Source organism: Oenanthe melanoleuca, chromosome 1 (genome assembly GCF_029582105.1).
Source record: "Oenanthe melanoleuca isolate GR-GAL-2019-014 chromosome 1, OMel1.0, whole genome shotgun sequence".
Classification (NCBI taxonomy): Eukaryota; Metazoa; Chordata; class Aves; order Passeriformes; family Muscicapidae; genus Oenanthe; species Oenanthe melanoleuca.
The window spans coordinates 73,571,441-73,590,005 of record NC_079333.1 but is presented as its reverse complement, the minus strand read 5'-3'; the positions used below and the strand labels follow the sequence as shown (position 1 = coordinate 73,590,005).

At 40.1% G+C, this 18,565-nt stretch overlaps 1 protein-coding gene across 3 annotated transcripts in view; it reads left to right on the top strand.

The window, feature by feature from the left end:
• Window positions 1-225: 225 nt before the first annotated feature.
• Window positions 226-18,565, top strand: part of DOCK9 (dedicator of cytokinesis 9) — a 111,948-nt gene continuing 93,608 nt past the window's right edge. For all 3 annotated transcript variants that reach the window (XM_056485637.1, XM_056485613.1, XM_056485596.1), the window contains exon 1: window positions 226-468. In XM_056485637.1, the coding sequence (XP_056341612.1) occupies window positions 355-468 (114 nt within the window). In that variant the 5' untranslated portion in view covers window positions 226-354. The remainder of the gene's footprint in view (window positions 469-18,565) is intronic.

The window sequence follows — 18,565 nt, the reverse complement described above, 5'->3', positions numbered from 1 at the left end:
CCCCGCCGCGGCCCCGGGTGCGCGCCGGGCCAATGGGGGCGCGGAGCCGCAGCCGGGCAGGTAACCCGGCGGCCAATCAGGGCGGCGCTGCGGGAACAGGTGGGCACGGCGAGGCCCCGCCCCCCGCCCCGCTGGCGGCCGCGCCAATCGGGGCAGGGAGGGAAGCGGGGAAGGAGGGAGGCGAGCGGGGAGGGAGGGGCTGCCCGCGGCACCCGGCGGCGGCGGGGCTGCGCTCCCTGCCCGCCCCCCGACGGCCACCCCCGGCTGTCCGGCTGTCCGTCCGTCCGGCGGCCGCGCCGGCAGGGCTGCGGCGGCCCCGCGCCGAGGGAGGGAGGGAGCGCGGAGGCAGCAGCCATGGCACTCGTGGCTCCGGAGACTCGGAAGTTCACGCGGGCGCTGAGCAAGCCCGGCACGGCGGCCGAGCTGCGGCAGAGCGTCTCCGAGGTGGTGCGCGGCTCCGTCCTCCTGGTGAGTGCGGCGGCGGCCCGGGCGCGGCTCCGGCCCGGGGCCTCGCGGGGCTGCGGCGCTGGCCCCGCGGAGGAGCCGGGCCCTTTGATCCCGGCCGAGCTGTCAGGGCGGCGGGCTCTGGTGCCCGGCGGGCGTGCGGCTCTGCGCTGCCCCGGCGCTGCGGCGGCGGGCCGAGGTGCGGTGCGGCCGCGGGCGGGGGGAGCGCGCCCCGCGCGGGATGCGGCGCTCGGCGGGCACGGCCGGGCGCTCCCGCCCGCGCCAACTTCACCTGTGGAGCGAGCGGCTGCCGCCCGGCCTGGCGGCACCGGGGCGCTTTCGGAATAGCGCTGCCAAAGTGGCTTTTCACCTTTTCGTCTCTACTCTCTTCACAACTAAGATGCAGCTTTTTGTTGTGCCGTGCGGAATGGAAGATGAGCGCTGGCAAGTGTAGCAGGAATGTTTTAGCGTGTTGTTTATCCCGGCTGTCCTGTGCCGTGCTAGCACATGGCTGCTGCTCTCTCCAGTGCGCGATTGGGCGCGTTCATTTAATTTTAAAGTGCCGAAAGTAAATCTGTGTAAATAGTTGTCTAAACCAGGTGTTTTAATCGAGAGAAGGCTGAGGGGAAAATCATCCGTGCATGTAAATATCTGAAAGGCAGGTATGAGGAGGATGGTGCCAAACTCTTTTCAGTGGTGCCCAGTAAAAGGACAAGGAGCAGTGGCTGTAAACACAAGAATTTCCACCTCAAGATGATGAGGAGCTTCTTTCCAATGAGGGTGGCAGACTCCTGAAACAGGCTTCCCTGGGAGGTCATGGAGTTTCCCTCTCTGGAGACATTTGGAACCCCCCTGGATGTGTTCCTGTGTCACCTGCTCCAGGTGACCCTGCCTTGGCAGAGGGTTTGGACTAGGTGATCTCCAGAAGTCCTTTCCAGCCCTAACAATTGTGTGATTCTGTTGGATGCTGTACTGAGGCTGCAGGTGATGACATCTTAAACAGCCTCAGTAGGACTTTACAGGGTTCTCTCCCGGGACTCTTATTCATGGTATGCATTTGTTTTCTTTGTGGTTTTGTTATCTCCAAGGGGAATGTTTCAGTAAGCATTTAACTCTGTAAGTGAAGAAGTTTTGGTGCTGGGATTCCTGATACTGGAAGCTGATCTGTCCTTTGTTCTTTGCTCTTGCTTATGCTAAGTATGATCTTGTCTTTTTTTAAACCTCCTATTGGGACAGTGTCTTGTCATAGGTCTGTGTTGTGAGATTAACAAATGCTATGATTGAAAGACAAATGCCTTTCTTTTAAAAAACAGTGGCTCTAAAATTAAATTTCTCTTTACTTATCTATGGATCACAGAATTTATACAAGAGCTAGTATGCAGAGTTCAGAGTCTACCTGGATACTGACAGCTTTCCACAAGGTGCTAGCACATATACATAGGAGTGAACATCCAAATATGTTAATATTTCTCCAGGGATCAAGTACTTATTGGGAACTGTGGAAGAAGAGTATATGTATTTTAAAATACTTTTCACTTTGTGGGAGCACCAAAGAGATTTAGGTATTTTCATGTCATAAACATTTCTTTTGCAGTAGTCTGCAACCCTGCCATTCCCTACTTCACCTTTAGAAGGTTTTTCCTTAGTTCACTTATGACTAGTGTCAACGAGTTGGAAAATATTTATTTGCATCTTTAATTAATTCAGGTTGAACAAATACATAATAGGGTGATAGGCACTAATATCCCAGGTGTTTTTATGCTGTCATAACAGCCTATTCTGCAGAAATTTATGGAGATTAAAGAAGTGATGGTGCAAAGTGGTATACTGTCCTGATCTTATTCTGGATAAGGTCATCAGCATTTTAGAAAGCAAAATGAGTGACTTGCTATTCCTGGTCACTTAACATTCATGTCAGGTTTTTGATCCTTTTATGTTAGCTTGATGCATGAAGCTGAATCCCATCTCTGTCACATAGTCTTGTGCTGAAGTTCACCTTCCTATTTCAGCTGTATTCTGCCCTGGCTGCTATGTCTCTCTTACTACAAATGCTGTTCATTTTATCACTGAACTCCAATGTTCTTGTGCACACGCTGTTTAAATAATGAAATACAAGGCTAGTAATTGCAGGTTTACATTTACATTTTCTTCCTCCTGTTAACATACTGTAGCTCTTTTTGTTGAACATTGATGTTTGGAATGAAATAGTACTTCTTTAAAGGAGAAATCTAGGGATAAAAGACTTAAAAAAAATATTTGCATCTGTAAGTTTGACAGGTTGACCTGTTTCTTATCTGTTGGAGTTTCTGGGCTTTGTTATCTGAAAAATCTCTTAGGCTGACCTGGTGAAAATAGAGTCTTACCAGTGTTGTAGTAGTTGTGGAATACTCTGTTCAGATGTGGACTTTAAAGTAAAGGAGACCCACTTTCCTTCCAAAGCTGCCTCTCAAAACTGTTTGATATAGCAGTTTCCCAGGATTATTTCAACTGAGATGTCAACAAATTGTCTTGCTTAAAACATAATGTTGGTAACTAAAGGGATCTTACTGTCATCACTTGCTCATGAGCAAGTGCTGAGGTTTTCCAGGACGGAAAGGCTGCTGAAGCTCTTTGCCATTAACTGGTCATGCTGTGTAGAATCTGGAGATAGGAAAGAATTAATTCAAACTAGTAGTTCATGGTGGATGATCTGTCCAGATCTTTGCAACTAACTATTGCTTTGGACTGTACATCTCTGCAGCAGAATGTACTAAGCAGTGATGCAAATCATTCAGTCATTACTTGCAGTAGCAGATAAATGGGACTTATGAATATATAAGCTTGAGTAGTTTCTATAAGTTGCTATTGTGGCTATTGTTTAACAGTTCCATCCATTTTTACAATCAGCATTGTATGGCTAGAATTAAAAAGGGAAAAGAAAAGCTTTGTCCATCGTTAAAAAGGTTTATTAAATCACATTACTAAAATATCCTTTTTTTTTTCCACTTTATTAATATCCTTGAGATTATATTGATGAAAGAGAACTGAAAATAGCATGTCAGTAGGATAGTGTGCTATATCTTAAATTTTCAGGTTGCTCTGCACTGGATCTAAAAGTCAGAGACTTTCAGCCAGCCAACAGACTAAACAACTTGACTGTATAGCAAAAAAACATGAAGCAGATGTGGTTTGCCAAACTAATTTTCATCACAGAATGAAGCAAGCTCTCTTGTCAGCATTTGACATCTCATACATTCTCTCTGTTAGATGTAGTTTGCTGAACCAACGAGTAGAGTTTGCCTGGCTAAAATGAAATCTTTTTATTTGGCAATCAGCTTTTCTCTATGTTGTAAGGCACATAATGTATTTCTTGATTATTGGGATGCAGTTTTTACTATTTTCTGCTTGACAGTAGCATCCTTGCTGAATATCCTCTTGTGCATTGTTGATGTTGTTTTGACTTCAGACTTGTCATGTGACTTAATTTGATGCCTCTGGCCACCCAAATACGTTTATGTCTGAGAGGGAAGATTATGGGGATGACAAGTGTGTCTTCTTAAACCAGCAATCTTGCCAAGAGCAGTTTTCAATGCAGTTTTAGTATTATGTGTAATTGAAAGTGATGTCTGTAAGTGGTGATGAGTTACTCAAAGCATGTTGCATACAGATCAGTGTCTTGTTCAATATTATGTTAATGATATCTCATCTCAGTGACAAAATTACTTTACATTATAAATAACATACCTATATTAGAGTTGACATTTAAGGATAATAAGCAATTAAGATGTTTGGCATGTGAAACTTGATCTGCTTTGGCCTAGCTGTCAATAAAATGCCTTTGTCAAATATGCAGATAATGAAAATGTTTAACTATGTATGCCCGATAATGCAGCAAGAGTTGTTTCTCCCATGTCAAAATTCATATTGTACAGAAGAAACTTGTGATATGGGAAAATAGCATGAAATCTGAGTGATTCCCAGATTGCTCTATACAGTTTTTTTTAATTTGAATACGTAAAATAGATTTTGATTATTTGAAGGCTAGAACTTTATCTTAAGAGATTCTTGGGCCTTATATGTTAAATTCAGATACCTGATGGAGCTCTTGAGTTCTAAAACTCTCCCAGGAATTCGACTTTTCAGACACGGTAGAAAATCATTATATTGCAAAGACAATGCTTGGATCTCCTACTGAATCTCTGATCTCCAATTCAGTGGTATTCTTTCTTTTCTTTATTAGAAAACTTATGTCAACTTTGTCCTTCCAATCCTGATCTCTGCTTCCTGTGAATCTCAACTCCATAAGAAAAGATGGAGAGGTCTACTCTATGCTGTATTATTGCCAATTTTTTTTAATACAGTGTTTCTCCAAAAATACTGGGAGGATTATGTAGTATTTATTTTGGGTTGGCATTTTTCTTTCTGTCTCCTATATATTTTCATATAGGGCTTATGTGCTTCTCTCCAAAGCAGCTTTTCTGTGCACGATGAACAGAGTATTTGGATCCTCATTAGCTGCCAGATTTCAGTTGTAGTGTGTCCAGAAAAGAGTCAATGGCTTCCTTTAGGAAAATAGGAATTCAAAAGTGGTATGTAATGCTAAAGGGATGAGAGAGGTCTTTTAATGCTAATGGGTACAGAAAAGCTGGAAACATGGATAAAGCTTGAGCTTTCTGTACATGGAATGTGAAATTGTATATGTAAGAAATTTGGAAGCAGCAAATTGTTATGAATGGGTGAGTGAAAGCAGGGAGATGAGAACTGATACTCAATATTTTGAAGGATTTTAAAAGATTTTAAATCATTGCTGGCAATGAACATCACTGTAACATATTTCATCTTGTAGGAACGTGCTAAAAATGGTGATGCTAATTCAGTCACTCTGAACTGCTGAACTTTCTTTACCTGAGGGAAAAATCCTAGTACTTGACCCTAAGAAGTTATTTTCGTTTATGGTATGTACTTTTGTAAAGGAAATAAAAGTTCTCAGGTGCTGGTTTTATTTATGCAAAATACAATATACAAACCTTTTTGATTACATAAAAGATAGTAGTTAAAAAACTTATTTCTGGGAAGTCTGATACTGCAAAGAAGACTTATTGGGTATGATGGTTGTAAAGATTCAGATGCTGGACTACAGTACTATTTCTATAGTTTCTATTAAGAAGTACCATTAAATTTATTTGAATTTTAAAGTTACTGCTCAGGGAGGGAATTTGAGAGACAAAATACAGGACAGTTGAGTTTCTGTGTGAAAGGTAGACATTTAAACTTTAAACAACATTAGATCATTCTTTTAAGCTGCCATTTCTTTCTCTATTATTTTCTGGAATTTTTTTTTCCTGCTAGACAAGGATAGTTAAGATAGAAGAATAAGTACTTTATAAGTAGTTGTTTCTAATACAGCAAATGTCAGATGCACGTGATGCTGGTTTGGGTTTTCTGTCTTATGCAACACGGGATACCACAGCCTACCTTATCTTTCTTCTCTTCCTCCTACTCATGCCCTTTAATCCTCAATCAGAATGTTTCTATCTCAATGGAAGTAGAACTCATTACACCTACATTTAAACTTGGGACTTTCACAACTCTGTGATTATTGTTTTCTTAAGATCCTATGCAATAAACTTAAAAGCCTGTATCTCACTTAAAGCCATTGGTTATGCTTACAATATGCTTCAATGCAAATGCTTCAAAAAGATGTGTAACCACTTATCTTGAAAACCAGACCCTTAGTATAAACTGTTTTTTCTGTTGCAAAGGTAAGAATGCTCAAGTAACTTTTAAATCTATGTGGTCATTGGGCTCTCTTGTGGGTAGTGTGTGCCTGAGATTAGATGATCATGAGAGGTATGGATGTGTATGCAGGATCAACCATTTGTGAGCTTGTCAATTTAACCAGATATTTGTATCTTTGAGGTAACTTGGAGATTCTGCCAAATTCATGTGGGTCTGCTTTAAAAATAATGAGAGGTTATTCATAAGTTGTTGAAGCAAATAAGGGGAGTTCAGTTTTCAAGGCAGCAAGAAGCTTCATTGTGGCCTCCTGAGAAATGTAAAGCCTATATTTCTTTTCTTGAAGAATTTTTGTATTTGTTAGAGGTGTTTTGATGCCACTGGTTCTTTATGGAGATAAAAGATGTAGTAGCATCTTCCATGCTGGTGTCCAGGAAGCTCTCATTTAGACCTGAAGTTTCATGGTGACTGAAGAACTTACTAATGGAATGACTATAAAAGATAATATGTGTTAAAATAATGTATATGTAAAACTTTTCCTTAGCTCGTGTTTATTCTTGATTTTGAAACTGAACAGTCTCAAGTGCTTCATTGGACTTGGGTACTCCATCATTTTTATGACAGTAAAAGACAAATCCATTTTCCCTTGCCCCTCCTTAGATTGTCTGTGTCCATGAAAAGCATTAATTATACAAGGCAGAAAAATTGCACAAGTAGTCCATGAATTACACAATGCTTTTCTCATTGAGCTACTCTTGAAATAACTTATTTCTAAAGACAAGCAGATACTCCAGTGATTCTGGTCATGTAGCTTATTCAAGACCTTAATGTAGAAGATAGGTAGGTAGGTAAATAGATGGATTTTTGAAAAGTGCCATGTATTTTGTCTTAGTCCAGAGGCACTGATGTCTTTGGTCGCTTAAATTTAATAGTCTGTAAGACAGTGGTAGGTATTGCATCTTAAGAAAGCTGTGGGGTTGTTTTTTTTTAATTTTATTTTACTTTACAGTATTTTACAGTGAAATTTGATTTTACAGTATTTTACTTAAGTAAAGTTTTTTTTTGTGAGAATGAATGTGAACATGTATTATCTCAAAATAGAGATTTTTTCTGGCACTAAAATGCAATAAATTAATACATTAAAACCTTTTAACATTATGGACTAGATTTCTTGTATTAAGCAAGAGCTACAATTTCATTGGTGGAATGGACTTTGCTTTGGAAAAAAAGTGTGCTAGGTTGTCTGAAGGTCTTCAGAAAGTTGATCAGAAGCTCTGAATGGGGTTTTAGGGAGAAAACTCTTGTGGATCACAAAAGTTTGGTCAGAGAAATCCAACATCTGTTGCTGGTGTTGTCTTCTACTTACTCTCCCATTGTGACCAGCTGGGAGAATAGCAGCTTTGCTGCAGATACATTAAGAAAATAAAAAGTCTTAATCTGACTGCGAAGAGTGAGGGGATAGGATTCTTTGTTAGTGTAAGGATGGATTGCTGCATCTGTTAGAACAGTTTGTCATCTCCTCATCTGCTCCCAGTGAATCAGATATAAGAGGAGGAATGGGGAATCCAGGCACTGTCTTCTGCATTCTTCTGCTGTATCCAGAGATTCCTGGCAGTTCAAGTGAGGGGAGAAATCAGGAAAAGGAAACCAAAAGCCTTCGTTAAAAAGTCTGGATCTGGCACCTCAGGCTGGTGAAACTAATCATTCCATTCTGTGACTAGGGCTCTGTGTAAGGCAGTGTTACATTGGGCCTAGTGGTGAATATCCAGGGGGAAAAAAAAGAAAGAGGCAGATCTCTCCAAGTGGTGGGATGGGAAGGAGTGCCATGGTTCTGTCACACAGTCCAGGCTGCCTGAGCCTGGAAGGGACCTTCGGAGTCATTTGGTCCAACCCTTTGTCTTCAGCAGCATCACCTAGAGTCAGTTGCCAAGGCTGTGTCCAGGGAGCTTTTGAATATCTCCAAGGATGGAGACTCCACAACCTCTCTGGGCAGCCTGTGCCAGTGCCTGGTCACCCTCACAGTGAAAAAGTGTTCCCTGATGTTCAGAGGTAACTCTTGTGTTTTGGGTTGTGCCTGGTACCTCCAGCCCTGTCACTGGACATCACTGAGCAGAGCCTGGTTCTGTCCTCTTTGAACCCTCCCTGCTGGTATTTACTTACATACATTGATGGGATTTCCCTGAGCCTTCTCCAGGCTGAGCAGTCCCAGCTGATTGTCCTCATGGTGCTCCAGTTCCTACATGATCTTTATGGCCCATTGCTGTGCACTCTCCAGTACATCCATGGCTCAAGCAGATTGAGTGCAGGCTGTTTGACTGGAGTACTTGTTGGTGTCAGTGTTAATGGAGGCTTTTTCTGGAATTCTAGTTTTAAGCCTCTGGGTCCAGGCCAAGTTTGGGGTTGGGGCTCTCTCTGAATAAGAAGAGAACCACTAGACAACCAGCTAGAATTTTTTTTTTTTCAGCTCAGTAGCTGATGAAAAGGATGCCAGATAGCTTTAGAACAAAAATTGTAATTCAACCCCTGCAACTGTGTCAGGAAAAAAAAAAGGACATGAAAGTTCTGGATCACTTTTCAATCTGGAGACTGGAAGGAGGAAGAAGAAATAAGTCAGCTGAGGCTGCACATTGCCTACAAAATCAGATTCACAGTATTTCTGTGGAAAGGTTAAATGTGCAACATTCTCAGTAAGGATAGTTCAGAAAGAAAGTATCACCTTTATAATTGTGAGCAAATCAAGAAAACATGACTTAGACTGGCTCTGTTTCCTCCTAACTGTATTTATAGTACTCATGGAAAATTTCTGCTAGTAACAATTCTAGGAAAGAATACTGGAAAATGAAAAATGTAGGACACCAAATCTACAAAAGTAGTCACTTTTCAAAATGATACCTTACTCTTCTAAATTTGTTTAAAGTTTTCAGGGAAGGATGAATAGTGTTACAGTCCTTACAAGTCAAAATCAAATAGTCCCTTCTGAAGTTTCTTCTGCTAAGAAACATATTTGTTCCTGCAGTGGAAGCATCAAGTGGCCTCACATAAAATTAGCAACCTAAATATGCTTTAAAACATAACTTTTCCCCAAACCCAGAGAAAACAAAAGAAACAATGCCAAAATGAAAAAAGTGAGGAAGGTAAACACATAAATGTAGTCACAACAAACCTGAGAAGGAGTAATGCTGATCCATAGCTGCTAGGGTTCAGAGAAGCCTGTAATATAGATCCATCAGTGTAAATAAATAATCCTTAGCTGCAGCTTTGTGTACTTCTGGGTGCTTTTTGATACTCAGGTGTAGCTATTGACTTAAAAAGAAATGACATGTTGACAGATACTGATCTGAGTTTGGAAATTTGAGGCATAGATTAAACTGTTTTTAATACTTCCAGGTACTCTGTGGGTGGGGAGGAACTGCTTGTTGAATTCAGAGATAAGACAGGAGCTTATATTTTGACTACTGTAAAATTATTCTCCCAACAGAGAGTGGGAGAGTTTAAATCAGAATAGATAATGCTTGCATAATTTGAAGTAGAGAAAGCATTTAGAGATCAGATTACATCAGTGCAGGATGTAATAAATTACACTTGTTGTAACAAATTGTAATGTAGTTAATTTCAGGAGCCTGGAATTCAATGTGGCTGAGTTTATAGACATAAAATTTGGTTTCAGCCTAGAAATCCAGAGCCTCCACTGCCTTTGAATGCTTTAGTTTTAACACAGAGATATATGATCTTGCTACCTTTCTTGTTACCCAGCGCACAGCTGCCCTTCACAGGCTGAAAGGAGTGTTGAAACATACATGAATGAGAAGGTGGATGCTCCACAGAAAGAGCTGGGTGTTTTCCATGGAGAGGTAAATGTCAGTAAGATAGTCCTTGTTCTCATTTTAACAGGTTTGTTAAGAAATCAGAAGTCAAATGGAAATGCTGTGGTATCAACATAGAGAAAAGAGGCTTGAGTTTTAAGGTGATGATGGAAGGGTTGTCATCCATTTTCCAATTTGATTAGAACTGCACTAACAGCACTGACAGTGCTATTTCACACTCTGTTTTTTAATGTTGCATAATGGTCTTTATATCCCTTGGTTTCAGAAGAAGTCCTGTTCTTCACCTGGGCACTGATTCTGACAGGAAATCTGCTTGCCCTTCACTTGATGCCTTTCCAGGCTTGTTAGTAGCCATGTAGGTAAGAGACTACAGCCAGGCAATAAAATGATAGAGAACTGAAGCTTTGTGAAAATAAGATAGAAAGTGGTCTCACCTTGCCCATGTCTCATTTTTCCCACTACAGTGATGTTGTCAAGTGGTATTTCAGATATCTTTCTGCCAGGCATATTTGCACCCACTTGCACTGGCACTTATATGTGCAATGTCATATCTTATTTGGTAGGTGGTTTCCATGAAAATCATAGTAGTATGTTTGTCTTTAAGGGATGTTCAAGGAGGCCACACTCTCACTGTTTGCTAGTCCAAAAGGGATTTTAAATCTGTGTTGGTCCTCAAACGTCAGTGAGTTTATAAAGAGCATTCAGGTTAATGAATAGATGACACACATCATAATTATTTGAAGGATGCTATTCTAGTTTCCTTCAGTAATTGTCCTGGGATTCTTCCTTGCCAGGCTTTTTATCACTTTGGAGTTATTTCCCTGGTATTGTATGGCTTAATATGGGTATTATATTAATTTCTTCCCAGCCAGAGCATACATGATCCAGTAAGTTTTTCCTCACATTAAATATGACGTTCCTAATAGGAAAGAAAAATCAAATAGTCATACTGTATGCAAGTTTGTGGATAAAGTTCAAGGGACAATACATCCAGGATAATATTTTGGCAGCAAATCATCTCCTGTAGGGGAAGTTGGAACTTGTTCCTGGCAGAGCTCGGAACAAAGGAAAGGAGAAAGACCTGAACCTGAATGACCTTGTTAGACAAATTAAATGTAAAAGAAGGATGTATGAGCCTGAAGTTTCTACTGCTCTTACCTGAATGCAGTGAGCTTGCTAAAAAACTGAATTTCAATTTTTTTTTCTGAGTCTGCTGTATTGTTGACCATTGTTTATTCCATCATGGTTTCATCAATGTTTCTAAAATAATCTCCTGTAATTACCATCTTGGTTTGTAGCTCTCTAATGATAATAATAATTTTCTGTTATGGTTATAGTATCAGTTACTTAAAATCCCAGAATAATCACTTCAGAAAGCTGAAAGTTCCATGGCCACTAGATGGAGTCCAGTGAGCATATTTCAATATCAGAAATCCTGTGTTATGGCTTGCAGTGTTAAAAGCTGTAGGTGTTTTGTGTCTCATGCTTAGCAATAAATGCTCAGTTATTCAGTTTAGATTGGCTTGGACAACTTCCCAAAGTTCTTTGGCTTGTTCTTGATATGTGTATCCTCAAGGTATATTTGAGTTAAGTTTGAACTTAAGGCATAGAACTGGCAGATCTCATTGCTTATCTGTGGATCAAAGTGTATTGCTGCTCATGTAAGAATGGACCTGTGAGAAGACTGAGCTTTCTGCAGCTCTCAAATATGAAACTTGAAATTATTAGCTAAGATATTTAGCATTTTGTGACTAGCAGGGCTGTAAATCTGTGTGCATCTCTCCATCAGTGCCTACGTAATACCTGCCATACGTGTGGGTAAGATTTGAAATAGCGTTTCTTAGGTTGCTTCATTTATGCCTCATTTCTCTAAATATATAAAGGCATAATAGACACAAAAAATCCTTGTCTGGGTAGAACAGACTAAATCTTGCTCCAGTTTTCATGAGCATTTCCTTTTACTTTTGATGTTATCTTTGACATTTATGGCATCTTGTATGAGTGATAAACTGCCTCTGGTCTTCAGCCTGGTGCTATACTCAGTATTTCTGCCATGGTAGTTTGTTTCTGTTGGATGAAAATCTCTTCTTAGGGTCTTGCTGAGTACAGATGCCCAGTCAAAATTACTGGGCATTTAACCATGCAGTTCTTGAGACTGCCTCCTGGAGTAACTATACTGGCTTTGTTTTGAAGGATGGAGTTCTCTGGGAGCTTTTATCTTTCTCTATTTCAGTGGTTAGCATGTGGCTATCCAGTGTACCACCACAGCATCATGGAAATGCACTGGCTGAAATGCAGATCTCTGGAAGTCACCTAGTGCAATCTCCCTGCTCAAAACAGATCTGGTTAGAGCAGGTTGCTCAGACACTGTGACAATCTGGTTTTAATATCCACTAAGATGGGAATACTTTAACTCCAGTAGCTGTCAGTCTTTGTGGTTAAAAAAAAAGTAAATAAATTATTTTATGCAAATGGAGTATTCTGTGTCTGTTTCCTCTTGTTCTGTGACTGTATCTTCAAGAAGTGTCTGGCTCTTCTCTTTAGCTTCTCATTAGTGTTGCAACAGCAATAAGATTTCCTTGTATCCTTCACTTAGGGCTGAACTACACAAGATCTCTTAGATTTTTCTCTTGTGAAGTACCATCATGGCCCTTCATTAGACTCAGTCCAGTATGTCAATATCTTTCTTATACTGAGAAGCCTGCTTAGCATGTTCAGCTTGCTGTTCAGCAGGATGTCATCCTTATCCACTCATCCATCCTCATCCAGACCACATCTAGCTAATTGGGGTACAAGGATGCTATGGGAGACTGTCAGAAACATCTTTTTCTAGCAGTATTCAGTGTCCAATGCTGTATCCTAGTCCACAGAACCACCCATCAAATCACAGAAGACAAACAGGCTGGTCAGGCATAACTTGTCCTTGATAAATCCATGTGGTCTACTTGGAACTGATACACATCTCTTACTCTTTATATGTCAAGAAATTGCTTCCAGGAGGGTTTGCATCATAATTTTCCTGGAAATTGGAGTGAATTTGACCAGCTTGTAGTTCTCCATATTCTCCTTACCACTTTGAAGAGCAAATATGAGGGTTACTAAGGATAATCTGTATTCAAACACATCTTCTGCACTAGTCTTGACAAATCAAGTGCTTAAAATTTTAAGACTAAATAAAACTCACAGTTGTGGCCGCAAAGAAACTTTCAGCATAGTTTCTTCTTTCTGAAATAACATTGCTTCTTGAAGAGAATTACCTTGTAAAACTCACAGGAAATCTGCATGCAGCAATCATTGCAGAAACAGTTTTTTGCAAAAGGAACCAGCATCTGAACTTTCTGGTCCTATGAACACTCCTGTTAAGCATGAAGTGTTTTATATACACTTCTTTTTAGTCTTGCATGGCTGTTGGATCTTCAGGTCTTTTCTGCAGCACAGCTTTTCAAAGCAGAAGCAAGTATGTTGCCTTTGAAATACTATAATTGGATTGTTAAGGCACTCCAAAAATGCCAAGTGATGTTGGTTTTCACCTCTGGACTGAGGAGGCTCTAGGGTCCCATCTCTAGTGTTCTGAGCCAATACTAAGGCAGCTGCCAGATGAGAGGGAGTGCTCCACCTACAAATACTGTCATGTTTTGTGAAAAGCAGAATTCAGTCAGGATGTGTTAAGATCTCTAAGAAACCAGGCATTCAGTCATGTCAAGATGGCATTAGTTTGGGCATTTTAAATGTCATGGACAACTTTGTAGGTCAAAATACAAGTACCTGCTTCTAATGTTTCAATAGATGAAGGATATTTTTGTGGCTCTTATGCTAGGGCTTAGGTGCTTGAATCCTCCCTGAAGTATGTTCTCTTGCAGATATGGGGTTGTATCTTTATGAAGTGTTTTCCTTTAGTAGTGGCTTTTCTGAAGACAGAAGCATCTTTTGTAGCAACCCTCTCAATTGCAAGGTCTCCCTAGTTTGATCTCTGTCTTCTTAACTGTTCAGTTTCTGTATAGGAGTCTCTAAGTTCTTACTTTGATAGTGAGAATTTTATAGGATGAGCTGAAGATTTTATTCCAATCCAGGTTGATTCCCTAGCCTTCACATATGTTAAACATTGTTTAGAACTGTCTTGATTGCTGACACACATTTAATTTGTACCTGTGTCATTATGCTTTCTTGGAAGTCATTTGGTTGTCAAAGGATTGCTTAACATGTTGATTTGAAATCCTCTGGTTCCCAAGTGCAAAGTGATTATTAGTAATTTACTGTAATCACGGGAGTGGTTAGCCCCTTAAAACAATTTTGTTTTTTGGAAGGAAACTAGAACTCCTGTATTACTTTTCCAAAAGAGCATGTCTCAAAAATACATGATTCTGAAAAATCTGGAGTTAACACAGCTAGTTAATTTTTTTGTCCTCGTGGTGCAGTCACTAACGATTGAATATAGTATATAGCAGGGAGGAGCTTGTTGTTTCCCATATAAATGAGTGGTTTGGCTTAGGGGTGTAATATTTCCATTGTATGCTAAAACAAACAGCTGGTAAGTGTGCTTGCTTTCTGGTGTAGGCCCTTTTTCATAAACCAGTAGAAGACAGGCAATAGTGCTGTCTCCTCGCTATAGCCTTATGTTGCTCCCCTTCACTCTCTGCCTTATGGAAAAAAGACCTTTCCATAACCCAGTCCCAGCTAAAGGCACTTTGCAGTGGGTAGTTTGCTGCTCATATGTACAGTCTGGGCTTATTCATATATTTATTTGTTCTGCTTTGGTATTTTTGCCATTGGATTAAAGCTTTTACCCACCTTGGGCTGTCTTTCAGCTCTCTTGGGCAAAGTACTGTCAGATCTTTGTAAGAATTTTTCCGGCCTCCCATTTGTCCTGGTCCTGGTGAGGACAGGGTTAATATTTGTAGTAACCGGGAGGGAGCATAGCTAGTTCCCAGAGGTTATTCTCTGGGAGCCTGATGCCATTTTCTGGGGACAGGGGAAGGGGTCTCTTGAATGGGGGTAGTGTGATGGTGGTTCTGGTATTACCAGGGGCACATGGTGAGCAATTGTGTGAGTCGTTCACCTCTTTTTCTACACTGTTATTAGTATTGCTGCTGTTACTGTATTTTCTTATTAAATTGCTATTTCCAGTAAGTTGTTCCTATCTCAGCCTGTGATCTTCACCTTTTATGCCTCCAGTTCTCTTCTCCAGCCACCCACATGGTGGAAGAGTGGGGGCAGTGAATGAGAGGCACATGGTTTGGAGTGTTTCAGTGGGAACACTACATTGAGGAATGCCTTTGCTAAACCATGACATCATTTCACTTTGAGATGTGATGCTGAAGTGAATAATATCACACTGTGCCGCCTTGCTGCCTGAATGGTCACTGCTTGTGCAGTGTAGTTGCTCATTACAGTTCAAGGAATCTCCTTCATGAAGATGGAAACTTGTACTTTGCACCAAATTAATAAGAAGTCTGCTTGTTGGCAGACTTCTTTGCATTGTATACTATTCAGATTTCTCCTTCTCCCTGTGGTCCCTGTGGCCAACTCCTGGCCCTGCACTGCACTATTCCCAAAAATCACACCATGTGCCTGAGAGCAAATGCTTCTTGAGCTCTGCCAGGCTGGTGCTGTGACCACGTTCTTGGAGATCCTGTTCCAGTGCCCAACCACCCTCTGGATGAAGAATCTTTTCCTGATATTGAACCCAAACCTCCCCTGAACACAACTTCAGGCCATTCCCTCAGTCCTTTCACTGTCACCACAGGGAAGAGATCAGTGCCTGCCCTACCCCTCATGAGGAAGTTGAAGACTGTGATGAGGATGCTTTTCATGGCGGTACCATAGTGTTCATCCATGTCAGTTTAAGTTGCTGCTTCTAAAATACTGTAGAAACATGGTGCTAAATTTATTCAAGATACTGTTGGAATTAATTTTTCTCTTAATTGATTTTGAATTAGAACACCTCCCAGGGTCATTTCCAGCCTGAGTAAGACTATGATGTTTGTCTTTTCAAATTAAATTTTGTCTTCCTGTTTCTCCATAACCTACCTAGTATTTTACAAGTAAGGTAATTTTCTAGACATTTGGAGGAACTGTCTAGTGCATGATAACTTGTTAACTGACCTGTTTTTCTCATATTCTGTTAAGGTGTAAGCTACTTTTTTTTTTTTTTTTTTTTTTTTTTTTTTTTTTTTTTTGGCTAGAGACATTTGCTATTATGAAACCTTTGAAATTACATGGAAAGCCCTCTAAAATAATGCTTCCTTTTAATGATTTCTTAACTTTTGATACCATGTTTGTAACCTGAACTTTGTCAGGTCTCTCTAATCCTACATTTCAGATGGGAATGAAGTGGGCTTTGCACGAGAAACAGTTAACTTGAATGTATTTTTGGGGAATGCCTTCTGTGGTAATTCCCATGACTGTTTTCCTTGCATATTTGTAATGATGTCTTTATACAGCCTTAGTGAATGGAGCACAGCATTTCCCTCACTGACCTACTTATTCTTTTCAAAGAGGGTGGGACAGGTAGGGAGACATGGCTGTACAAGGTTCATGGTTATGTTTGAAGTATCTCTGTCCTTCAAAGTATAATTTATGCCAAATTCTTCACCATGACCTTCTTTGTTCTCCTTCATGATAAGACTATTCATTATTAGCAGAACTGCCTTAAAACAATTGGTATTTCTCCCAGTATGAGAAGTGATCTAACTTCTGCCTTTGTGAATGTGGGACTGGCAGGAACTACTTGGATCACTGTCAAATATTGTTGGGTTTTTGGATTTTTTTATTGATGTGTCTGCATGTTATTATGTTTTATCGAGGTTAGAAATGTAATGAGAAGCACATTGACATGTCTTAGCTAGACAGATGTTGGGAAAAATGCTATTAAATCTGAAATATTTCTTGTGAAGTATCATAGCTTGCAGATATTTCCTTGATAAGAAATTTGCATGGGGACAAATTTGTGGCTGACATATTGAATCTGTTTATTCCCTCCCTCTATGCTTTTAATTTAGCTTGTTTTAACTCCACTGCAACACTTGTGATTTTGTAAAATCACTTTTTTATCCAGTTTTACAATTTGGTATGTAAATAAGTAAATACATCCCAGTGCTTTTAGTTTAGCAGAAATACTAAACTTTCCAGCACTTTCTGACAGGGTGATATGGCACTTTTGTGGATGTGGATTGGGACAGTTATTTTTTGCAAATTGCTTGCTTTTTAAAGTAGTTTTAAAAGTATAACATTTCTTCTCAGTTAAAGATATTTATGTACTTGTACAACAGATACTGGTGCAGTATGTGAACTAGTGTCCTGTAGTGATAAATTCAGTCAGTACAGGTGTGAGTCATTATAAAACCAAGAAATGTATGTATTTTAAATTTCATTCTATGTTTTTGTTTTAGAGGTGATGTTGATCTGAACTAGATAGTCTTTTATTTTTTTCCCCTTTTTATAACTATTGGTTATTTGCAATCAAGAACTAATAGATTCAGCTTTTGGCAGGTGGGAATTGACAGAACACTTTGCATGCAAGAAAGGGAAAAGTGAAGACAGTCTTCAGCTCCCTTGTGGTTTGCCTGAACTGATAATAGCATGCTCTGACATACAGATTTGATTGAAAGAAATGTACGTAGCATGCTGTGTTATTTGCGTAGCAGCAGTGATTTAAGAATTTCCTCCTTATATTTTCAGTTTTCTGTACTGAAGCTTTTTGTTTCAGACATTAAAAAGCACATATAGGTCAAGTAAAGAAGTGTTTGCCAGTGCGAACTCTGTGCTGTGCATTCTGGGAGACTGCTTTTTTTGCAGCAGATGAGGATTCTTTGTGGCTGGCAGCAGAAACTGCAGCAGTATCTTTGCAGTTTCCTTTCATCTTTGATTATATTCTGAGGATCTCTGAATATAAGAGCTCTTTCCATAACCCCTTGGAATATCTTTTCATCTCTGTGGTGGAGTACAGCACCTGCTGAAAGCCTCCTGTCTTTACAGCTGAGGTATCCTTTGCTTCCCATCGCCCTCTGATTTTTTGTCTTCAGCGGCTGGATTTTTGGCACTATTTGGCTTAAGCAAATAGGATTGCATTTCAGTAGCTGATGGTTTCTAGTCGAGGAAGATATTAAATGTGGGACATAATGAGGATTGTACAAAGAATTATTTCTGCAAAGCACAGGAAAATTACTCGAGTCGAGCAACGGAAGAAGACATTCTGCAAATGCAATCAGGGCTGCTAGAAATGCAAAATTCAACAGATTGGGAATGGGTTGCACGACAAGTGTGATTCTGTTTAAAGGCATTCGTACAGTTTTTGAGAGAAACTGTGGTTATATATGCAAACAGCAAGGGGAAAACAATGCCCTTGAATACACAGCATTCAGCTTGCCAGATGAAGATTCAGAAATATTGATTCATTCATTCCTGGTAAATAAAAACTTGTTTCATTAATAATTTTATGTGCTAATTGAAAGCTAAACTAAAACCAGAATAGCATGCTTATTTGACATCTGCTATGTACAGACATGGATATGTATCTTGTCCTGATATCATAAGATGCTAGTGCATGCATGTGGCATGTTATGTATGTGTGCATGCAGCTGTAA